The 24,623-nt window shown below is 56.0% G+C and overlaps 1 protein-coding gene across 1 annotated transcript in view; it reads right to left on the bottom strand.

Moving 5' to 3' along the window:
* CDH23 (cadherin-related 23) overlaps window positions 1-24,623 on the bottom strand; it is a 235,780-nt gene that overhangs the window by 157,221 nt on the left and 53,936 nt on the right. Inside the window, exons 6-8 of the mRNA XM_012663249.1 lie at window positions 6,876-6,881; window positions 4,826-4,975; window positions 4,180-4,338 (exon numbers count right to left, since the gene is read on the bottom strand). Of these exons, the coding sequence (XP_012518703.1) occupies window positions 4,180-4,338; window positions 4,826-4,975; window positions 6,876-6,881 (315 nt within the window). The remainder of the gene's footprint in view (window positions 1-4,179; window positions 4,339-4,825; window positions 4,976-6,875; window positions 6,882-24,623) is intronic.

The raw sequence follows: 24,623 nt of genomic DNA, 5'->3' as shown, positions 1-24,623 counted from the left end.
CCTTCAGAGGCCCAGCTCCTGCTGACACTCATCCGGAGGGAGTCCTTCCTCCTCCCAGGAAGCCTTTCCTAAAGAAGACAGCTCCGGCTGGCCTGGGATTCCTGATTCCCTGAGCCAAGTGCTCAAGTCTCCCTGACCTCAGTGAAAAAGCTCACACGACTGATTCCCGAGGAGCTTGGGGCCCAGGAGGTGAAAACTCATCCGATGGTGCCACAGGTTCTAAGGGTCACCCAAAATTACGATGCTTGGAGTGACCCTGTGGCCTGTCCCCCTGGGTGCTGCAGAAAGTATTAATACTCTCCAGCTCTCTTTACCCTCAGCTCTGAATGTTGCTACAAGGCCAAGGCTCTGTGGTCCAGCACAGAACCTTCTGGATGGACAGCTGACTGGTTAAGAGGGTCAGGAGTCTTTGTGTGAATTCCAGTTCAGTCACTTACTAGCCCTGGGACCCTGAGCAAGTTACTAAGTTCCCTGACCCTCAGTTTCCTCATTTGTAAAGTAAGAATAACGGCATCTACTTACCAGGTTAGAAATACAGTTGGCCCTTGAACAGCACACATTTGAACTGCATGGGTTCATTTCTATGTGATTTTTTTCAACCAAACACGTGGATCAAAAATGCAGTATAGGCCGGGCGCAGTGGCTCACGCCTGTAATCCTAGCACTCTGGGAGGCCGAGGCTGGTGGATCGCTCAAGGTCAGGAGTTTGAGACCAGCCTGAACAAGAGCGAAACCCTGTCTCTACTAAAAAAAATAGAAAGAAATGATCTGGACAACTAAAAATATATATATATGTATAGAAAAAATTAGCCGGGCATGGTGGCGTGTGCCTGTAGTCCCAGCCACTCAGGAGGCTGAGGCAGGAGGATCGCTTGAGCCCAGGAGTTAGAGGTTGCTGTGAGCTAGGCTGACGTCATGGCACTCACTCTAGCCCGGGCAACAGAGCCAGACTCTGTCCCAACAAAAAAAAAGAGAAAATGCAGTTTCCAGGAATGAGAAGCGCACATATACAGAGAGCTGAGTTTTCATATGTGAGAGGTCTGCAGGGCCAACTGCGGGACGTGAGTATACGTGGATTTTGGGGAGGGGGGATGCTGGAACCATCCCCTGCGGGTACTGAGAGATGCCTGTGAGGTGTATGAAGTGCATGGTTTACAGTTAGTATTCGACAGTGACAGCTGTTGAAATGGCTGTTATAGTAGCAGCAGCAATAGCAGAAGTAGCAACAGCGTCAGTCCTCTGAGGTCATCTCAGCCATCCCCTGCCTCTGGCATGAGTGCCCCAGGCACTAAGTCTAGAAGGTACCACTAGACACATTTTAATCTATCATCCTTGTTTTACAGATGAGACGCTAAGAGAGAAAGCAGCTTTTGCCTGAGTCACCCAAGCAGGAGCAGAGCTAGGGCGAAAGATGAAGCCTCTGGACTCCAGGTCCTGACTCTGTCGCGACCGCCAGCGGGAACTCACTCTGCTGTTACTGGAGGCTGTAGGGGCCTCAAAACCTGGGCTGAGGGTGGTTGAGGAGCAGGGAGGTGAGGTCTGGCCCCTCCACCCCAGCCAGGACACCTAGGCTGGCAGGGACAGCCCTTCCTGTGCCAGCTTCCCCAGATCACTGCTAAACTGCCACCTTCCCCCAGGACACGCGACCGGCCACTGAAGCAGCACCACGCCAGGGTGGGGGGTGGGGAGGCCCTTGCGGCAGCCTCTGCTCCTGTCTTCGGTGCAAATTAAAACATTTTCCTCTTTCCATAATTTTTTTTCTGACACAACTGCCCATGAAACATTTTAATAACATCCCAGAAAAGGTCAGGGAGAAGGAATTTCACAGTCCCTGAGCAGGCGGCTATAACTTCAGCCCCTCCTGCGGCAAAGGAGGTGGAGGGATCAGGCTGACCCCAGGTGCGAGCGGAGGACGGCAGGGTGGGGAGGCCAGGGCAGGGCGGGGCGGGGCGGTGTGAGTGGCGGGGCCCGGAAACTTGCTGCCTGCTAGGAGCTCTGGAAGCATCTTGGGGAGACCAGGAGATGCTGGTGGGTGGGTGGGTGATTCAGATGCTTTTACATCCTCTTTACAGCAACTGGGAGGTGTCATGCCCCCTTTGTAGATGAGGAAATGAAGGCTCTCAGGTGACATGGATGGGCTGGCACACAGCCCTGCCATGAGAGCTATTGCCTGGTGCAACAGCCCTCACACCTCACAGTTCCATGAACCCCGGGGCTGGGGCTGGAGAAGGAGGTGGGTGAGGCTTGGATGAAGGAATCGGGGAACCGGAGGCTGGCCGGATCGGTCAGCCCTGGGCAGAGACCCTTGGTGGCCACAGAGGAGGTTGAGCTCATCTGTGAAACACCCGAGGGGGCCGGGAGAGGGACTACAGGAGGGTCCGGTGGGTCCACTGCAGGCCCTGGAGCTGCTCCAGCTCTGGATAAAACCTGAACTCAGGGCCACGGCGCACATGCAGCAGGGTCCAATCCCCAGTGCCAGCCCAGACTGGACTGGGCCTGACACACCTGTCCTTGGCACCACCAGCCAGGGGTGTCTCTTCTCACACTTCACATCTTATCCTTGCTCCGTCCGTCATAGGTTTCCCCCAGCCCTTCCCCAGGGCCACAGGAACTTGGAACTGCGAAGTGAGAACCCCTGTCCCCAGCAAGAGTGCCAGGAAGGAATCCTCTGATACCCACCAAGCCTGGACCTGACACTAGAATTCTTTGCCACATGGTCCCTGACCTGTGGGGGACAGGGCCTCCAGCCCCTACGAGGCCCCTGAAGCCCAGGCTGCTTGGGTGCCCTTCACCCTGATATTCAAAGGTGGGTCGGGGGCTGGAGACACTCCCTTTGGGTCCAGAAGGCCACAGCCTCCGGCACTTGCTCTCCGAGAGGCTAGAGGAGAGTCCCAGGGCCTCAAGCATTAGCAGATTTATTACAGGGAGCACCCTGGTGAAAGCCGGGAAGCCAGGGGCTGGAGGAAACAGCTGTAGCAGACTTATTGTTTACGTCTGACGGCCTGACTAGCTAAACATCTGTTTGAAATATTAATAACTGTCAGATGGCAAGGCCTGGGGGCTCAGTGCAGTTTCATACCATCTGTCTGTAGAGTAAACACACTTTGGAGTGGGGTCCTGGTATCACAGGCAATGTCTCTGCTTGGGGTGGGGATGAAGCAAGAAATGGACACAAGGACTCCAGGGGCCACAGGTGGGCAGGGCGGGGCCAGCAGTGAGTTAAACCCTGTGACATTTATTGAGCACCTACTATGGGCAAAGCCCTGAGCTTGTGTAGCACACATCTACCACTTTGATCAGCATCCAAGCCCTTGTCTTCTTACAATAGAAACCCCCTCCCCATTTTCAGATAGTATAATTTAGACAGGGGTGCCTCCACCCCTGGCTCCATGACGGGGAGTGTGACCCATGCCTGGCACACCAGAATCACAACTGGTTCCAGGATTGCCCAAGAGCTGGGCCAATGAGAATCCGCTGGAACTACTGAGAAAGATTTTTTCCCACTAGGGTTGATAAATTGGTAGAAAGTCAGCCTAGAGGTGCTGGTGCTCCTCTCCACCAATACAAAAAAGCAGAGCCCGGTGCTGGAGATGGAACTGCTGCATAAGTGAGTGGCTGGATGCAGCCATGCCTGAAATCACTTAGACTTTTTAATTGCACGAGCCAATCCTTTTTTGCTTGAACCACTTCAGGGTTTCTGTCCCTTGCAACCAACAGTACTGATTAATACAGATGGACACTGGGAGGGCCCCTTGTCAAAAGGCAAGTCCCAGCCACGGGCATCCAGCACCCTCAAGGAGCATGTTCTTCTCTGGGGCCTGTGCCCGGGTAGGGAGGGTCGCCCTCCTCACAGATGGATGGCACCTTCCCACCCACCCAGGGCTTCCAGGGCTCCCGGCCCACCCACACTCAGCCCCTCTCAGGGAAAAGGCAGAAAACCAGTGTCCTCAGCCTAATTTATCACCTTCCAGGTTGGCTCCCTTTCCATGTTGCAGCCTAGGCCAAGAGAGCCCCATTGCAGAGAGTCCAGAAGCCTTCATACGCCAATAAACACAGCCTCTGGGGACTTGGGGGCAACCCTTTCCGACTGCCCAGATTCCATGGACAAAATCCCTCCAGCTGCCTCACTCTGGTCTGCCCCAGAGAGCTCAGTGGCCTTGCAGGACAGCGGGGACTCACCAGGACCGTCAGCACGGAAGTCCCCACGGTGACGTTCTCGTACAGGCTGACGTTGTACAGTGGCTGGCTGAAGATGGGCCGGTTGTCATTCTCGTTGATGAGGGCGATCTTCACCTTGGCATAGCCCACGTGGTCGGGCACACTCTCATTGGCAAAGAGCTGGGTGTGCAGAGGAGGGGCCCAGGTAAGCCCCCACATGTTCCCAGAACGCTCGTTCCCATAAGTCCTCCTTGGGCCAGTCCCAGCCTGGAGCACCTGTTAGGGCCACTGCCCGTCCCAGCTGTGTCCTACTGTGAGCCCCTCTGTCACTGCTCTGCAGGGCTAGGGATGGCCACTGATTCTGCCAGGGAGGGGGCTGATGGGGGCTGGGCTGGCAGACGGGCAGCAGAGCCTCCTGATGCGGCTCTGAAGCTGTGACGGTGCCTCGTAAAATTCCACTCAGTTCCTGGACATTTCCTGTCCTTGAAAAGGGGAGGCTCGGCCCGGCCCCTGCCATCTCTCAGCGGGCTTCTGCGGTCGTATCCACAAGGGGAGGTGGGGAGCAGTGAAGGTGGGATTTAAGGCGATGGCGTTACCCCCCTCACCCGGACTCCTTTGGAATCACCCCATCTGGCCCAAGGAGTTGGTGGGTGGGGGTGGGGCTTACGTCGAAGTCGTAGCGGTCCACGGTCTCATAGTCCAGTGGAATGGCCACCCGCATGCGAATGTCCGCCTTCCCTTGGACGGAGGTGGGGGAGATGATGAAGTGGTGGGAGTTGTTCCCCACCAGGTACACCTCGAACATGCTGTTCAGGCCCTGGGTCAAGAATGGAGGAGAAACCAGTCAGAAAGCGGCCAGGGCTCCCCGAGGGTGAGCAGGAGCTACTCCTGTGGGGGCGGTGGATGAGGCGGGGGCAGAGCAGGGCTTTCCTGGCCCTGCACCCAGACCCCACCTGCCCATGTCTAGGCCCTCTGGAAATTTCCTCCGGCTTTTTCATCATCCTCATCCTGTCAGGTGCCCACAATGTCCCCTCTAGGTGGCCTGGTTCATTTCAATCTCCTGCCCCCTTTCTCTGCCCCAGTGACCCGACCTGGGGAGGGAGCTGCAAGCTACAAGACCCAGCGGGGAGACAGAGGGAAGGAGAGAAAGGGGTGAGAAGGGAATGGAGGGAAGAGAAGCAGCTAAGTGGCCATGGGACAGGCTGGGATAGGAGAGGACATGAGAGACAAGGCTGCTGCCAGGCCCCCTTCCTCCTCTGGAACCAGCCACTCGGGGAGAACACTGGTTTGCTTGCACATGAAATGGAACAACCCAGCAGACTGAGTGGCAAAGCGAACTGCCGCATACCCCATGCTGTGGCCAGCCCTGGAGGACACTGGATCCCAGGCTGAGCACAGAGCGGCCACCCCATCGTGGGCTCTGCTGTGTCCCCACGGCCCAAGCCATAGTTTCAGGAGCTGAGGGGTGGGGTGCCTCACTCTAGCTCAGTGTTTCTGATCATTCTGACCAGGACTGTGGCTCACAGAGCCCTCAGATACCCCTCAGCTCATCCTCAAAGCATGTGACGTTACTAGAGGCCCCAGATCAGGAGGAGGAGCCATCGCTGAGGATGGGAGATGCGACTTCCTGACTCCCTGAAGTCTGGCCTGCTTGGAATGTGACTCAGCTTCCTTTCCCTGCCTGCATGGGGGAAATTACTCCAGGTGGGCAGCCTGTGATTTGTAACCAGTCCGGTGCCTCCTCCAGACCCTTGCTGCTGGTGCCCAGTAGGTCACCGACCAGGGCTCTCAGTCCACGGGCAGGTCCTCTCGCTCATGGAGCACAGCCCAGCCCGGCCCCGTGCCCAGGACAGCCCCTCTGCACACAGGCCCTTTCCCGTCGAACGAACGGCTGGCAAAGGAAGCCTGTCCTCTCTTCTTGGTTGCCCAGGGCATGTTGGGGGACTCCTTTCTGGCACCGGTTCCTGGTGGTGGGGGACAGCCAGGCAACCCTGGTTCCAGAAGCCTTTACATGATCCGAGGGGATGGTCCTTGCAGGCTGGTTCCTGTCCCACTTAGGGCAGGGTGTTCAGGAGGAAATGACATCCCCCAGCGAAGCCTGAGAGTTCACGAGATTCTCATGCCCCCAGAGCTGCCCCACAAGTGTGCCCCACATTTGCGGAGTGAATGCATGTTAATATCTACCCATCAGTCTCCTGAGTTTCTTCCATTTCACCAAACTGGCAAGATAAGGGCACTTGCTGCATTTAAGTTTTTCTCAGAGCCTGTACCCTGTCCCTGGTACAGAGGGTTTGAGCAGGGTGGGGGAAGCTGAGCCCCCTTAGCCCTTTCTTGCCAATTCTGGGGTCCAGACAAGCAGTAGGGGCTCCAGAGCCCCCAGCCCAGAGCAGTGCCCCATGAGTTGTGGTGGAAACTCTCCTCTGGGCCTGCCGGGGTGCAGTTTCCAGTTCTCCCTGGTGTGGAATCCATCCATCACGGGGAGGGGCCCAATTAAATGCCCGAAGGGGCACTAATAGCCAAAGCCAGCAGAGTGTGACAGCTCTGAACAGGTGACACCAACACCTCTCCTTCCCTGAACCTTGGGCCCTCAACCCCAGGACCTGCAGGCCGGAGAAGCTGAGGGAGGGCCGAGCTGTGCCCTCTTTGAAGCCCACCGCCCTGGAGCCCACCACGAGTCCTCCCCAAGCCCAGGCCCTGCCCCTCCGAGACTCACTTACCAAATTCTGTCAGTGGGAGCCGGCAGTCAAGGGATATGGAGAGAGACAGAAGCAGCCGGAGAGGTACGGAGAGGAGGAAGGAACCAGAGAGAAAAGTCAATGAGATCCAGGTCAGGGTAAGGAAGGGAAGCCCAAGGCGGACCCCAGGACCACACCTGCCCTAGGGGAGCAGTCCCCTCCGGCCTCGGATGGCTGCAGCGCGTGTTTGCGCAGGTGTGCTGGGCAGTGGAGCAGGACAGGGACAAGCCTGGGACCCAGAAGGAAGAGGTGTGGGGCATGAAGGGTGCAGAGCCCAGAGGAGGGGCAGGGAGCCCGTGTCCCTCATCTCTGTCCACTCCCTCCCAGAAGGGTGCAGCATGGGCTGGGAGGGGTGGTGCTCCATCCCTGCATCCCACTCCCAGGAGCCTGGATAAAACCCCTGCAAGAAACTGCCCCAAACACTGACGTGTTTTTATTTTCCTAACATGAAAACTGTCGCAGACATGATAAGCAGACACGTGGAAAATTTTCCAATAGTTAAAAAGCATAAAGGGCACACAGCACGGCTCCCTCTCCACCTTGGCCCAGCTACTCAAGAGCCCAGAGCCAGCCATCACACCCCATTCCCCGGTCTCTTTCCCCACGAAATCTGCGTGTATATGACCATTATATATGCTCCCTTCTTTGACTCGAACGGTAGCATGCTATACACATTGCTCCGTGTCGGGTTTTTTCCATGTGAAACCATGTTTCTGCAATTGCTCCATAACTGTACAAATAGACGACGATGCTGACAAGGACAATAAACAATACAGCACATATTTATGCACCTGCTCTGTGCCAGGCACTGTTCTAAAGACCTTGTAAGTACCAAGTATTTGCCTCATTTTCCTTAATGGCTGCAGGGCTTCCACCCCCTGGTTACACAGTCCCCTGCGCGGTTATTTTGGATTGCTGAGAGCCCCCCGAGGCTGTGGACTGTGCCTCGGGCAGTGTAAACCCCCCATCAGACCAGGACACACAGCAGGTGACTGGGCTTCAGCAGCTCTTCCTCATCTTCACTTGGTTCCTCTTCCCATGACTGTAGGGTGGAGATGAAAACCCACTCCCGTGGAAAGGGAGCTCAGAGAGGTTGAGTGAGCTGCCCACACTTGCACAGGGACCTGGCAGCAGAGTGAGGGGTAAGAGCCCGAGCTCAGGCGCAGCTCCCAGGCCAGTGTGCCTTCCCACAATCCCACGCAGCTTCCCAGGCCGAAGGAAATGCAGGGCTGGTCAGCGTGGGCACCCTCCACGGCAGCGTGAGCGCACAGCTTGGGATGCACTGGTCCTGCGGTCAGCAGTGTTAGTCACCGGAGCCAACTGTAATGGCAGAGCTGAGCACTCTGGGCTGAGCCCAAGGGGAGGCTAAGCAGGGGAGGCTGCCCCAGGAAGGGAGTTTTGAGCTGGTGCTAGGAACGGAGGAAGGTACTACTTTCGGATACTTTTGGACTAGCAGAGAAGGGATTCCAGGTGGAGAAAGTGGCTTTAAACAGGATCCTCAGCATGTTTCAGAACCACCCAGAGGGTCTGTAAACTGCAGAGTGCTGTTCTCTCCCATCCCCCTTCCTTTCCCTGGAATGTCTGATTCTGTAGGTCTGGGTTGGAGGCTGTAAACTTGCATTTTTAACCAAGTTCCAGGCGATACTGATCCAAGACCACCCTTTGAGAACCACCAGCCTAAGCAAAGGTATGGAGTGGGGAATAAATAATCAATGATTTATTATTATTCGCACAGGACCCATGTTAGGGAAGTTTGGAGCCACATCACACCAGTGCTGTCCTCACCCCCGGTCAGAACTGCCAGCAGAGCTCTAAGAAGAAACGCAGACGCCCAGAGCCACTGTGTCAGAATCTCTGGGGGGCTGGGAAAGCTGCATCGTTGCCATGGTCCCCAGGGAGCCATGCCTCACAGCCAGGGTTTGGAAGACATCAGTGAGGCAGGGAGAGCAGCTCGGAGATACCCACGGGAGTCCAGAGACGTGAGCAGGGGACAGGCACAGAGTGGTGCCTCCACCGGCCACACACCCAAATCACCTGGACAGATTTGAAATACCCCATGCCTAGGCTGCACCGTAGACCACGGAAATCAGACCAGGGGAGGGGGTGGAAGCCCAGGCATCAGGATTCTGTAACGCTCTTCAGGTTACTCGTGCCAATGTTCCCCCAAGGGTGAGGACTACTAGGGTAGAACAGTGGTTTTCCAAGTGTGGCACTGGGACCCGCAGCGTCAGTATCACCTGGGACCTTGCTAGAAACGCAAATGTGGGGGCCGTGACCAGATAGATCTGCAGATCAGAAACTCTGGGGGCGGGGTCCAGCACCCCGTCTCAGCACACCCTCCAGGCATTCTGACGCATGCTGATGTCTGAACACCACTGGGATGGGCGATATCAGGGACGAGCAAGTCTGAGAACTGAAGAGAATCGACCTGCAAGATACGGTGTGTGAGCAGAGAAGACAGAACTGCGAGGGGGCTGGGGTGGCTCCAGTTGCCAGTCGTGTGCAGCTGAGGTTGACCATGTGTGACCGAAGGGACACCTGGAGATGGTGTGAGCTCCGCACAGGTTCCGGTTAAGCACCTGGTGGGGCTGGAGCACCCAGAGGGAACAAGCTTCCTGACCCCACAGGAGAGCGCTCTGGGTCTCAGTGAACGACGCCTGCTCCCCTCTCCCCCACACTGCAGTCGTTAGGACCCCAGGTCGCCTTCTGACCAAGTCCCCTCGAATGCTCAGCCTGCCCAAAGGGCCAGTTCCTGCTTGGACTTGACTTGTGACTGTCAGCCCTCAGCATACGTGTGGGAGGGAGAGATTCACCCAGTTTGCCAGGCTAGTGCAAAACCCTATTGACTGCAGCCCTCAGCTGGGAGCCTTTTATAACGACAGCATTTGTTAAACACAAGCATTTGTCAACCCCCAGCTAAGGCTTCGCACGCCTTAACCAGAATCTACACAACAGCCTAGTAACATCAGCGTCAGCCTACCTCTTTCCTGGAGAGGGAAACTGAGGCCACAGAGCGCCTCTGTTCAAGCCGCACAACTGCTGAGGAAGGGCTGGGGAGTCTGAGCTTTTAGCCACCAGGCTGTCCCAGCCCTCCAGCCACAGCACACGGCTCCCAATGCTCCCGATGCGATGCCAAGAGCTGGCGTGGTGCACCGCCCTCTCCCCACGCCACAAGTGGCGGAACGAGGCCCACGGGCCAAGCGCGCCCACCAAGGTCAGGAGCGCAGCGGGCGGGGAGCGCCGATCCTCGCTCCCGCCGGGCCTCCTCGGTGCCCTTGTCCCACTCGGGGGCTGCCTTGGCGGGACCGAGGCGCGGAGGCGGGAGGTAGTCTCGGAGCTGTCCAGGGGCGATTTTGTTGGGGAGGGAGATAAAGAGGAACATCAAAAGGAGCCCAGTGTGTGTGGAGAGGAGCCCGTGGATTAAATTCTCTTCCAGCTGGGAGAGGCGATGAGAAGGCTGATAGCGGCGCGCGGGCCGGGGAGCTGGCGGCTGCCTGCGGGGAGGCTGCGAAGGCTCGGCTGCATCTATGCATCTATCTATCGGGAGGGGAGGGACGCGTGAAACGCGGCTCCGGGTGACCGCAGACCTCCCCCCACGCCAGGGCAGCGCCTTATCAGCCGGCAGCCAGGAGGGCTGCCCAGCCCCCAGCTTCCCCAAACCCTGCCCTCCCGCCCCGCCCCCGCAGGTGGAGCGCGGGCCTGGGGGCGGCCGGAGCCTGCACTGCCGCCTCTGCTCTCTGCGCCTCCTGTCCCAGCCAACCCTCCGCGCCTGGCCCAATGAGGTTCTGCAGCTGTTTACTGAGCGTTTATTATGTGCTGGGCCCTCAGCAAACATGAGCTCTGGGAGGGAGGGATGGGCACACGGGGCCTTTTCCTGTGCTGGACTGCGGATTTCATGCTGGCCCCCTGCTGCTGTCAGGCTGGGTAGGAGCGGCCTGACTTCTTTTTGAGTGTGGCTTCCACATGTCACCTGAGAGCTCTGAGCACCTGCGCACCTGCAGATGACCTGGTCCCTCAGGGGAGGAAGGCTGGACCCACCTCCAGGCTCCCTCCCCGAACCTCAGGCCTGCAGATGCCTCCTTCAGCCCTCCGCCTCTCCCTGCCCTGAGCACTGCCCTGCTGACCACCAGTTCGCCCCTCGGGTTGTTCATCCCTCTCTCGCTTTCTCTGCCATCAGTCAGGGTGGTACCTGGGTTAGTGACCCAGTGGTGTGATGCAGTGGCAAGCGAGCAGGATCCAAACAGGCTCAGTCACTTGTCAGCTGCATGCCCTTAGGCAACTCACTCCCAATCCCCGAGCCTCAGTTTCTTCATCTGTGAAGTGGGGAGAGTGAGCACACCCCACAGGGTTAAACGGAAGCGCTATTGTTTCTTTGCCCCAGCATATTTTGTGAGCATGTGATTGTGTCCTCTTGCCTGAGCCAGGAGATTTCTTGGTGGCAGGGGCCTTGTGTACCCCAAATGCCAAGGGACCCTCACGCCACCCTGTGAACTACAACATGCTCCTGGAGGGGACCTTAGTTCCTTTCAACAGAAGAGGAAATACCAGGGTCATAGGAATGCAGAGCGGACCGCAGAGGGGCAGCACGGACCAAGGCCATCTCTGGGTGGGGGTGGTGGGGCTAGGGGGATGCTGAGGTGAGGGAGAAGGTCAGGGTTCTCAGCAGGCCCCTAGGAGGCACTGTGGGCTGGCGGGACACCCTCAGCCCAAGCTGGGAATGGGGCAGGGGACCTGGATTTCAGAGAGGGGCCCCCAGAATCGGTGCCACCCTCACAGAAACCTACCCTGTCTGCAACTCAGGCCTGCCAGCGAATAGCCCCCAAGACCCCAGATTCCAGGTTACGAAGCCCTAAACTAGTGGTGGTTAAAAGCACAATTTTGGCGTCAGACCTGAGCCTAGACTCAGGCTCTGTCCCCTTCAGCTGTGTGATTTTTGCACAAGCAGTGTCACCTCCTTGAGCCTCAGTTTCCTCATCTGCAAAGTGGGAAGAATGAAACCTACCCGATAGGGCCGTCGTGGGTGAGCTGCCAAATCTTGGTCAAGGGCCTGGGACAGAGTAAGTGCTCAGTAAAGGAGGGCTGTTATTCTTCTAGAAGGGGTCGGTAGGGGAGGAGGTACCCCTGGGAGGTACCCCTGATGCCTAGGCCTTGGCCCGGAATGAGAGGAGCAGGCAGAGGGGGCAAAGGCTTGGATGCTCGCAGGGGTGAGGGGACTCCCCACGCCCATCCTGGGTGGAGGCTGTAGGTCTCCTCCTCTCACCCACTGTGCCTTCTGTTGGTCTGATCCATGCTATTGAGCAGCAGAAAATCAAAGTCCATTGAAGATGTATTCTTTATCACTCCTTTGTCTGTCTTTCCATTTAATTAACCCCAATCAGGCAAGGCAAAGTGGACCTGGGCAGGGGACAGGCCTCTCCCTCCTGTTCCGTCTCAAAGCGTGCTGCTTCTCCCTCCAGCCTCCACACCGAAGGGGGCACCGAGTTTCCCTGCCCCTGCCTGACCTAGCCAAGCCCATGCTGGTTGTAGCTCAGCCCTGCTTCCTCTTCTGCATTCCAAGCTTGTCTGGCTCCTGGTGCTTGGAGCGTCCGTCTCCCCACCTGGGAGTGGGCCACCTCTCAGACCTGCATCAGGGTGAAGGACGCTTCCCTCATTTTATGCTCTGGTCCCAGCTACGTTTCTCTTCCCAAGTTCCTCTATGGTTTGGGCCCTTGAGCAACATGGGCCTGAGGTCGGGAATCCGTTTTCTCTGGAGCTGCCATATATTGCTGTGTGATGGGGGAAGGCCCCCTTTTTTCCCCCTCTGGGCCTCAGTTTCCTGATCTGCAAAATGGGAAGCTTGGACTGATCAGTTCTCTAAGGCCCATTAACATCCACTGTGCTCTTTCAAATTGCTTTCCACCCCTCCAGTCCAAGATCTCTCTCCTGTCCCTCACGCTCCCTTCTCCTCTCTCCTTGTCTCTGTGTCACTGCTCTGTCTTTCTCTTCCTTTCTCTCCTTTATCTTCCCCTCACTTCCTCTCTTCCCTGTAGACTGAATGCTTGTGTCCTCCCCCAATCCATATGTTGAAATCCTGAGCCCCAGGGTGGGACCTTTGGGAGATGATGAGGTCAGGAGGGCAGAGTCCTCATGAACAGGATTAGTGCCCTTATAAAGGGACCCCAGAGTGACCCTTGCCCATCTTGCCCCGTGGGGACACAGTAAGAAGACAGCGTCTGTGAACCAGGAAGCAGGCTCTCACAAGACACCGAATCTACCAGCGCCTTGGTCTTGGATGTCCCCGCCTCCAGAACTGAGAGAGGGAAGTTTCCGAGGTTTATAAGCCACCCAGTCAGTCTATGGCAGCTTGTTACAGCAGCCCGAATGGACTAAGACATCCTCTCTTCCCTTTCTGCCTTCCTCCCCACCACTTTCTCTGTTCCCCCTTCCCTCCCTACTCCCCTTCTGCCCCTGTCTGCCCGCCTCCCCTTCCTCCTCTCCCCAGGTTATCTGTTGAATTCCACACACGCCTGCACAGACAGGATCAATCCCAGGCTGCCTTGCCTTCAGCTTATCTCTGCTCCAAATGATTGATTTTCCCTCTTTAAGAGTAATTTGCTGGTGAATTCCATGTATTGCAAAAACCCCTGTGAAATCTAATTCAATCCGATTGGCAGCTGGCACTTTGGGGGAAGAATACCAGAGAGCTGTCATATTCGTTGCGGATGTGAATTATCTGTCCAGAGAAGTGGGCACAAGGCCGGCAGGTACTCCTCCCTCCTTCCCCTCGGTCAGCCCTGGAGCCGGCCTCCGCTTCTGGGAAGTGAATTCCATCTTGCATTGGGTACTTGTATTAAGGCAAATGAGGGAAGATTCTTCTGTTTTCCTAATTTGTAAGTCTACCACCCCAGTGCACTATGGGATCTCACACTTTCAAAGCCCACTACACCTTGCCACCTGTCTCCTGTGTCCCCCTAACCCCATGCCTGGACACAGAACCCAACTCCAGGGACGCAGCCAAGCCCGCATCACATGGTTCGTAGCTCAGCCTTGCTGTCTCTCTCTTCTGCATTCCAGGCTTGTCCGGCTCAGAGCCTGGCTTTCTCTACTCTGGCAGTGGTCACCTCTCAGGTTTGAATCAGAAACGGTGGGGCACTGCTCCCAGGTGACCAGCTGTCCTGGTTTGCCCAAGACTGAGGGGGACCCCAGGATGTGCAACAGTGCTGCAACCTGGACAGTCACAGGTAAGCGAGGGCAGCTGATAGGGAGGCCACTAGGGAGGCCACTCGGTGAGAGCCCAGCAGGGGGCAGTCGGCACCACTGGCCAGATGTGGGCCGGGTGCAGCTACGGGATCATGCACTTGGTACGGAGAGCAAGGAGTTCTGCGGATCTAGTTTCAACCACGCTAGCCCCAGTTTTCTACAGGTGCTCCCCAAAAGCTGCTTTGACTCCGGGGACCCACATCTCACACAGCACACACGCAAAGGAACTGGTCCTCTGCCAGGAAGGATGGGTGCACAGCTCACTAACGGCTCTGGCTCAGCCTTGGCGACCAATGCTCTGGGTTGGGCCTGTCTAGGGGGTCATAGGTGCCACCCATGTCCGAAGGATAAAGCAAAGTTAACTGGACCCATCTCCAAGCGGGAACTGCACTCTGGCTTCATTTCTATGCCTTAAGCAAATAGCCATTTCTGGTGGGGTTCAAATCTTTGGGCTGCCCTGGGCCTCTAGTGACCAGAGCCACCAGCCCAGTGGGTGCTTGCTGAGATGAAGTGGCCTTGGGGGCTGGTCAGGGGGGGTAGGTTCTCCTCAGCAGTGCCTGTGGGCAGGGCCAAAGGGCAAGCTTTATGTGGAAGACCCAGGTGACGCAGGGACCTTTCCAGTCCCAGATACAGCAGCTGCTGCTACAGCCACCCGGGCTGGTAATTCATGAGCAAAGGACGGGGGCGCCACACAGGATTTATGAGGCCTGAGTTCTCAATTCCAGGATGCCACGCTCTACTCCCCAACCCCCCCACGATCCCAGGGGAGCCAGGCCGTGTCCCTCCCTCCCTCCAGCATGGACCCTGTTTGGAAGGCACCTGCCCTACCTGGAAAGCTCTACCGTCTCTTCCATGTGGCTCTGTCCTGCAACCCGGACTTGTCCCCCAGCACAGGTGGCCATATTTCTAACTTTAAGGTCTGGCCTTCTAATCTGAATCTGCCAATTTGAACCTCGCCCCTATACCTGGCCTCAACCCCTTCCCTCACTCCACTGGCAAACTCTGCACTTGAGTTTTGGCCGGGGTTGGGGTGGGGGCTAAAATGGGGTGTAAGTGTCCTCAGAGACGCAGGGAGGAGAGTCCAGACACAGGAGAAAAGGGTGTGCATCGGGTCCTGCTCCTCCCTCTGGGGCCCCTTCTGGGGAGGATCACAGACTGCGGGGATGGCCACCGGCCTCGCTGGCCTCCTGGGTATCCGGCCTCTGCTTTCTGGCCAGGCCCTCTAGGGGCCTCTGGACAAGGAGCAGGGAGGGCAGAGTGCGGAGCTGGGAGCTGGCTCCCCCACTCAGCAGCTGCCCGGCACTGTCTTATTTACCATGCCAAACGCTTTCCCTGCTCCCACAGAGGGAGATGTGTGGCCAGGCAAGGAAATCTAAACGCCTTATGGAAATCAGGAGGGGACACGGCCAGCTGCTCATCGTACCACTTTGTATTCTACTGTCTCTCTGAGCAAGTCCATCCTCCCCATGCCTTTGCGGGTGGAGAGGAGTGGAGGGGGCAGGAGAGGAGGAGGAGCCCTGGAGCTGACCTGCTTTGTGACCTCAGGCAAACTCTTTGCCCTCTCTGGGCTGCCTTTCAAAATGAGGTAGCCCATTGCCGTAGAAGGCCATGAACCTGGTGTCCTGGTGTCCAGGAAGCCAAGAGCGGGTGGGTGATGTCATCTCTCTCCCCTCCTAGCCCTCTGCCAAGGGGGAGCTGCCCGGCCTTGGGTCCCCTTCCTAGTGAACAAAGACATCACAAATGCCCTAAGAAATGGGTCCTGGGCTGGGACTGGCACTGGGCTCAGAGGGAGGGGTGACCATGCCTGGTGACAGCCCTCCTTGTCACTCAGCTGGCCCTGGGCCCCTCCTACTTGACACATTCCATACAGGCGGTAGCTGCTGGTGAATGGACTAAGGGATAAATGCATGAATGAATGAGGGGTGTGTGCGCTTATCTGTGAATGTGCAGACCTGAGAAAAAATGCAGGAGACAGAGACGTGGAGGAGGAAGGGTGGTGCTATGGTTTGAATGTCCCCTCCAAAACTCAAGTTTAAGCTTAATCCCCCACGTGGCAGTATTGAGAAGTGGGGCCTTTAAGAGGTGAATGGATCACGAAGCTCTGCCCTGGTGAATGGATTAATCCATCCACGGATTAATGGATTAATAGGTTAATGGGTTGATGGGTTATCCTGGGAGGAGGACTGGCGGCTTTATAAGAAGAGGAAGAGAGACCTGACTAGCACTTAGCACGCTCACCCCCTCGCCACGTGTTGCCTTGTGCTGCCTCGGGACTGCGGAGGGTCCCCACCAGCAAGGTGGGCCCTCACGGGGTGCAGCCCCTTGACCTTGGACTTCGCAGCCTCCAGAACTAAATTACTCAGGTTCAGGTATTCTGCTCTAAGCAACAGAAAATGGGCTAAGGTGGGAAGGAGGAAAGGGAGAGGGAGAGGGAGGATCAGATTCAGAGACTCGGAGAGAGAGCGGCGAGGGTGGGCGGGTGGCATTCAGTGAAGAGCTAGGCTGTGGGAGAGCTGAAACCAGGGAGGCCTGGCCACCGTCGTTAGGGTGGTGGCCGATGGTGGCGGCTGCCATCTTCTCCATCTAGCCCCTGCCCCTTTGAGCTTCTGTCATTGTCACTGCTGGGACTCCAGATCCCAACCTCATCCCAACCCCTGCCTTTCCCGCAGACCCCACATCCAAGCAGGCCTGACCCCTGGCCCAGTCCCCACCCATCTGTGCTCTCTGCCCTCGCCCTCAGTCATTACCCCCATTCTCCATGTGTCCAGAGTGATCAACCTAAAGCACAGCTCTGAGGACATCACTGGTGCTCGAGGGCCATCTATTGCTCCCAAGTGCCTGCAGAATTAGGGTCAAACACACAGCAGCATTCGAGGCTCTCCAGCCTGCCTTTCTGGCTATGTGGGGGCGGGTGCACATTATACACCTGGTGGCTTGATGACAGTGGACAGAAGGACGGTGCTGTCTTAGTCTCAAAGTCCACCAGTGGTGCTGTTTATGCTGGCACCGTTCACGTTATCCTTTTTTAGGGGTAGGTGGGAAGATCTTTAATAATTTATAATTATTTTCTTAATTAACATGCAGTAAACTGACCTTGTTTGGTACACAGTCCTATGACGCATGGATAGATGCATTACCCACCCCCTTGAACCAGGATGCAGAACGGTTCCACCACTCCAAAAAACTCCCTGTCCTATCTCTTTACAATCACCCCTCTCCCACCCCTAACCCCTGGCAACCTCTGATCTCTTCTCTGTCACTATAATTTTGTCATTTTGAGAATGTCCCCCACATGCAGAACACAGCATTTGACACTGGGTTCTTGCACTCAGTGTAATGCCTCTGAGATTCATCTGATTCTCACTTCGCCTTAGTGATCTGCTTATTTAAACACAGTCCTGGCCCTGTAGAACTAGTTGGCATGTCTGCACAGACCCCAGAGGCGCTGGGTGGTGGGGGGCGCGTCCTGCATCCCTGTGAGAAGGCTGGCCACCTGGTGTGCCAGAGGAGGGCTTTGGAGGCAGGTGGAGGAGGGGGCCAAGTGCATTAAAAAAAAAACGTTCTCAGTAAATGTTAGCAGGTTTGGACATTCCCTAATGAGGGTAATCAAAATAAGGCATTATAGTGAAAGCAGAGACGCAGACCCAGAGATGCATGCTAATTTGCGACTACTGACAGATGTTAGGGCTGCCTCCATCTTCTGAGTCCTGCCTCTGTTCCAGCGCACCCCACCCCCTCCTTCATCTCAATCACCCACTGTTCTTAGGTGCTCCCTCTTGGTCCTCCTTGCTTTCTCCCAGGGGTGGCTCCTTCTCAGTCCTCCTCTTCTTCCCTAACCTGAGTCATTAGGCTGTCCGGGCTGCCCAGCCCCCACCCACTTCTCTGCTCTATCCACACCCCTTCCCCACGGGAGCCCAGCTAGACCTGTAGCTTTAAATACAACCCGGATGTTGGTGACACTTCCATTTCCACCTCCAGCCTGGACCCACACAGTGGGGGCTGGGGCTGCTGGAGCACGTAGAGGAGTGTTTCCACCACGGAGAACACCGAATGCTACAAGCCAGGGTCCCCCACCCCAAGCTGCTTGCTAGACATCTAGCAGCACGGCCCATCTGCCTTCCTGGCATCTCCATTCGGGAGTCTAATAAGCATGTCAAACGTAACATGTTGAAAGCTAACCCGCGGATTCCATCATCCCCTCGCCAAATCGACTGCTTTGCCGTACCAGGAAGTAAGAACTCCATTTTTCTAACTGCTCAGGCCAGACACCGTGTGCAGTCATTCCTAACTCCTCCCTGCCTCCCCTCCACATCAGCAAATCCTATCGACTCCCCTTCAAAACAGATGCGACCGCTGACCGCTTCTCACCCTCCACGGGGCCTCCGCCACCACCCGGCCTCATCTCGGTGACTGCAAAGAAGGGCCACCTCTACCCCGGCAGCCAGAGCTGCCTTTTTTAAAAAATAATTTTTTTAAATTGAAGTAAAATTCACATAACATAAAAGTCACCATTCTAGCCACTTTAAAGTGTGCAAGTCAATGCTTCTTATTTAATATGGTATTCACTAGGTTGTGCAACCACTACTACCTCCATCTAGTTCCAAAACATTTTCGTCACCCCAAAACGAAGCTCTGTATCCGTCAAGCAGTCACTCCCCACTCCCCTCCCGCAGCCCCTGGCAACCACTAATCCGCTTTCTGTCTGCATGGACTTGCCTCTTCTGGGCAATGCCTATCCACGGCATCACACGATGATGGCCTTTTGTCACTCGGCACAATGCTCTGAGGTCCGTCCCTGTCGTGGCCTGCGTCAGTACTTGTTTCCTGTCACGTGTGAGCAAAATGGCACGGTGCAGAGGCACCGCGTTTCTTTGCCCATTCAGCAGCTGAGGGACAGACATCTGGGTCGTTTCCAGAGCGTCCTTTTGAAACTTCACGCACATCACATCGCTGCCTGCTGGTTCCCCTCGGGTGGCTTCCTGTCTCACTCTGAGAGCGAGCCCTGACCACGGCGCCCCTCTCTGACCTGTCCCCTGGCGTGGATGTGCAGGCACACTCCTGCCTCACGGCCCCCTTTGCTCTTCCCTCTGCCTAGAATGCTCTTCCACCAGATATCCGCAGGGCTGGCCTCACCTTGGTCTCAGTCTCTCCTCAGATGTCACCTTATTGGGGAGGCCTCCTCTGGCTGTCCTACCCCTCCCCAGCACTCCCTCCAACCCCCTACCTGGTTTGATTTTCCTCCGTGGCTCCTATCACCACCTGAAGGAATATACATTTGCTCGTTGCTTTAGTCTTGCACCACTGGACTGTAAGCTGCCCGAGGGCTGGACTTTGTCTATTGTCTTCCCTGATGAGTGGTTCCTAGAATAGCATCTGGCACCTAGTAGGTGCTCAACAAATATTTGCTGAATAAACGAAGGCATGAACTCCCAGGGCATCTCTTTCTTCTTCCCATCCCAGGCCCATGGGCGCCTGTTACTGCGCCTGCGTACCTAGCCATCAGGTATCCTTTCCTGTGCTCTGTGACCTTCCATAAAAGACTTCCTCTCTGAGCCTCATTTTGCTCATGTGAAAAAAGCAGAGATATCTTCTGCTGTTGACACTAGCGCCTGTCAGGACCAAGGAAGGGAAAACATGCTCTGTACTTTCTAACCCAGGATGTAAACATATGACAACCTTGATGCTAAAAACTTCTTCTCACTCTCAATTCCTTTTTAACAGATGGAGAAACTGAGGCCTGGAGAGGGAGCAGGGAGGGTCTTCCCTAAGGCTTCATGGACACAGCAGCAGCACAGCCATGACATCTTGCCTTGCCATGAAATGCCTTGCCTCTCTGCCCCCTAGCCTGTCCCTGCACCATTCTCCCTCTTCAGGGGGTGGAGTTAGCAGGAGCCCAGGAAAGCAGAGCCAGGCGTGGGCTCTGGGGAGGGCGCTTCTGTGCTTCTCGGTGGCCCACCCTCTCCACAGCTGCCCACAAGGACTCTGTGGTTCCTGCTACTTGTTGATTAGTGTATTTCACAGCCCACAATCGTGGTGATGGGGTAAGACACACAGATGGGGTAAGACACACAGATGGGGGAAGACACAACTCCCAGCTGAGCTGTGCTTCCCCTACCCTTCAAGACAGGGGAAGACAAGACATACCACCTATTAGCATCAGGGGCATCACGGTGGGGGGTGGTAAATAGGGAAGGTGGGGTGAGGGGTGCGAGGAAGACACCACATTCTAGGGTGAAATTGGGCTCACCGGCACCCATAATGAAGGGGTACCTGGGAGGGCAGCAGCCAGCCAAGAGGTGATGGAGAGGGGAAAAGGGACAGAGGGCTAGTTTGCAAGCTCTGCCCCTGATTCCCAGGGGGATCTTCAGGAAGACCAGCTGCTGTTTTTAGGGAGCATGAGTCTGAGGGTAAAATGATTCCACTACTTCCCATGGTGCCAGGCCTGTTCACAAGCGTGGGTGGTGGCCGGCGTGGGGAGGAGACCGCCAGGGAGGTGGGTGAAAGGGGAACATTCCACCAATCCAACATGAAAGATGAACTCCAGCCACCAGAGGGTACTCCTGGCTGGGAGCCGCAGGAACGGGCGGTGGGGGGGTGGTGAGGGACGGGTGCTGGCACTGCAGCCCTGCTTCACACCCCCTGCCAGGGCCATGGGCTCCGTGTAAATAGCATGCTAATTAGATTTACGATGGCACTAAATTAGGAGGTGTCTGAATCACGGCAGAGGACACCCTCTGGTCCTCAGGGAGGCTGGAGCTTAGCATGCTGGGAGGAATCACACCATGGGATGCAGCCATGGACAGAAAAATCTTAATAATCATCATCATCCTAATAAGAGCCTCAGCGAAGGCAACTGGGGAGAAATTAATGGGAAAAGGCACAGATAGGCCTGTCCTGCTCCCCCCAGCTTCCCTTCCAGGACGGCTTTGCTTTGAAGTCAACGGATATTTTCCTGGAGAGCCTAAATCTTAGGGGAGGAACCCTAGAAATCTGAGCGGAAGCTGTGAGACAGGCGAGGCCTTGCAAACAACCCCCTGCCCACTGCCAGGCAGGGGTGAGGGGAGCAGGGGTGAGGGGAACAGAGATGCGGAGAGGTGCTCACCCAGGCACCAACGATCCTGGGCCCCGGCTATGTGGACATTGCTTTGGGCGGACACTTAACCCCCGCTACAGGGTCAGAATCACCAGAGAGCCTTTCAGAAATAAGAGCAGCCGAGATGGGCTCCTCCCCTGGCCTAGCGCATGGGGTGAGGTGATGCACACTCCGCTTCTCTGCATGCCTCGCCTTGGTTGCTCCCTGGACAAGCGCCCTCACCCCCTACCTCCTCTTCACATGACTTCATTGATGAAATCACAAGCTGGGTGCGAGGTACAGGATGGTGGGGGCATTCCACATACTTCCTTTTTCCAGCCAGATCCCAGTTATCTCTTTCTTGGAGGAGAAGGAAGGGTCTGGATAATGGGATAATCACACATCCACTGAGAGTGCGAAACCGGACACATGCCCCAAGGGACGCTGGCAGCCCGCCCTCCCTCTCTCCCCTGCTTCTCTTCACTGCTTCTAGATTTGCTTTCTAATTGCTCAGGAAATAGGAAAACAGAGGTCTGTGCCCTGGGTCACATCAGTGGGTAGGGAGAGTTTAGGGCAACTACAGTCACCGTCTGGGCTGGCAAGGACATGTATCTGCTGCTCTCCCACAAAGCAGATGCTGCGGTGTAGATTTCTGGGGCCCAGCTGAACTGTGGCAAGGAGGGTCCCGAGCTGGAAAATGGACCCTCAGCTGAACAAGTGACATGGAGCCGGGGGCCTTTTCTTCTCCCTGCTCCCACCCACCCCACCGCACCTGGTGTGTGGTTAAGGATGCCAATTCTAAGGACTGATGGAACGTCAGCCAGGCAGTACGCGTCCGGGGAGGGAGGTGGGTGGGGGTGGGTGTTAGCGAGGACAGGGACTGGGGAGGACTTTCTCATCTGTTTGTGCCATGGACCCTTCTGACAGTCTGGGGAAGCCCATGACTGCCCGCTTCTCAGAGGAATTTTTTTAATTCCATAAAATACATGGGACCACAAAGTCAACTAATTATTCTGAAATACAGTTATCAAAGTATTTTTAAAAGGTTGTTGTAGTCGTGTATGTACTGCAGAATGCATCAAACAAATGAGATTCCGCGGTGGGTCTAATATATGCTGTCATTTCAAGATAGCGATGAATGTAAATGGTATTTTGAGATGCCTGTTTTCACCTGTAATGCGATATGAAAATATCTGAGATTTCTCTCAGGGTCAGAGCCACAGGTGGCTCATGCCACCACTGTGGTCTGTGTCTACATTTGTAACTAAAGGGAATGCAGAAGTCCAGTTAGATGTTAGTCAAAATAAAGGTGCAGGTTTTTCTCCATCCAGGGTCACGGGTGCCTGGGGCGGTTCAGGACTCCCGGACTGAAGGGCGCTGGGAGGCCCGCAGGAGAGGCTGCAGCCGGGGGCACGGCCTTGGTGGAGCTGTGTGGGGAGGGGCCAGGACAAACAGACTAACAGGAACAAATGTGAAAATAAATTTAAATAAATACAAGGTTGCGGGCTGCAGCTCCCTGACAGGCCTGGAACACACGTGGAATGGAAAATGAGGGCGATGGATAAAAATAAAGACCAAGATTAGCAGGAGAACGAGAACAGCCTCCCCTTCGCTGCCCACCACACACACACACACACGCACACACCCGGCATTCTGGAACGTAGCTTTCTCTCCCTGTCATTTGCTTTCTTTTATTTATTTATTTGATGTTCTCCCCTTGGGGAGGTGGGTAATTCTCTCAGTTTTTTTCTATGCCCCTCAAACAAATGAATCGTGTCATCTCCTGCCTGAAACAGGAATCAGCTCCTGCCAGATGTGTCCCCGTTTACCTCTGTGTTGCAGCCCCCCGCCCCCCTCACCTTCCTACCAGCTGTGGGGAGGTGGGAGGACCCACCCGCTTGGTGGGACTGCCCGTGGGACTGAATTCTCACCCTGCTAGTCCTAAGGGACCCTCAGAGGTGACGTGCCTCACACCAGAGGAGGATGGCATTCTGTCCACGCACAGGGAGGGTTCTCACTTCTTCTTAAGGCCCCACTCAGGGCCATTTTCCCCATATTTAACAGGTCAAACCGGATGCGCCCACTCGTGTCTATGCTGTGGTGTCGGCTCCTCTGCTCACCAGAGGTGGGAGGTGAAAATCGTCAGGGTTTGGAAAACAGAGGAGGGAGAGAGTGGGGAGCCCCACGGCATGTGCGAGAAGCACAGGATCGAGAGCTCAAGGCCAAGCTCTGCCGCCCACTAGCCGTGTGACCTTGGGCAAGCCCCCTAAGCCCCTCCTCCTCTGTAGAAAAGGCAAAATAATACACATATCTCCCAGGGCTGGGAGTTAAGCCCTGCCAGGTAGATACTATTATTTTCTCTATTTTGCAGATAAGAGAATGGAATCAGAGCATAAGGAAGTCCCCTAAGGCCACACGGATCAAAAGGGGGAGGGCCACGGTGTGAAGCAGGCAGTCTGGCTACAGAGCCCTTGTTTTCACTTTTAACCCCTCCAGCTGCCCTCCTCTGCCTTACCTGGAAGGATGCTGCAGGGGGTACCAAACACATGGGCCGGCTGGAGGATGGGGGCGGAGAAGGGGCCCGTAGGGGCACCCAGGCCCCTCTGCCTGAAGCGGGGCTGACTCAGCCAGAGCCAACTCAGTGAAAGGATGGGCCGAAGGTGGGGGCAGGCGTGGGGTGGGAAGCTCAGGCCGCACCCTCTCCTTCCACCCACATCCTCTTGGACAAAAAGGATGTTAGGACTTGCAGAGTCTTAAAGATGACTGGCCCCACTCATGGTTTTGCAGAGGTGGACGAGGCACAGAGTGGAGACTGGGCTTGCCTGGAATCACACCGCGAGTGAGGAACAGAACTGGGCTGAGCACCTGGCCTGGGTCTCTTTCTGCCACTGTCTTGGGGCAGTTGGGTAGGTCTGGGAGCAGCTTGCTGTGGGCAGAGATCAAAATCCTGGCCGGTATTACCTCAGAGCGCCTCAGCCACACAGACTGGAGGTGCCAACCCCATGTCCTCCTGGGCAGAGTTCTGAAGGGCGGTTTCTCTTGGACTTTCAGTGTCTCATTATAAGGAGTGTGCAGGTTCTTGGGCTTCTTGCAAACAACTTAAGAGGAAAATGGCTAAACTTCAAGAGAGTCTCTAGTGACACACCAGAAAGCACCTGTTGGCTGGTACAGGCGACCAAGGAAGGTGGGAGAGTCTCTCGTGTAGGAGACTTTGCTCCATTTTCTTGCTTCCACCCTTGCCCCTGATAGTCCATTTTCAATACCGCAATCAGAGAGCTTCTTGAAAAAGGTGACTTAGGCCATGGCAATTCCCTGGCTTCCCACTGGGCTCACAGTAACAGAAAAATGCCTTCCTGCCTCGCCTGGCCTGGCCCTGACAAAGCTGTATCCTGCCCCCGTCCTCTCAAGCTCCGTCCTGG

The sequence above is a fragment of the Propithecus coquereli genome, unplaced genomic scaffold (genome assembly GCF_000956105.1).
Source record: "Propithecus coquereli isolate 6110/MARCELLA unplaced genomic scaffold, Pcoq_1.0 Scaffold80, whole genome shotgun sequence".
NCBI classification, from domain to species: Eukaryota; Metazoa; Chordata; class Mammalia; order Primates; family Indriidae; genus Propithecus; species Propithecus coquereli.
The sequence above is the reverse complement of the archived record's forward strand: the minus strand, read 5'-3'. Positions and strand labels throughout refer to the sequence as shown.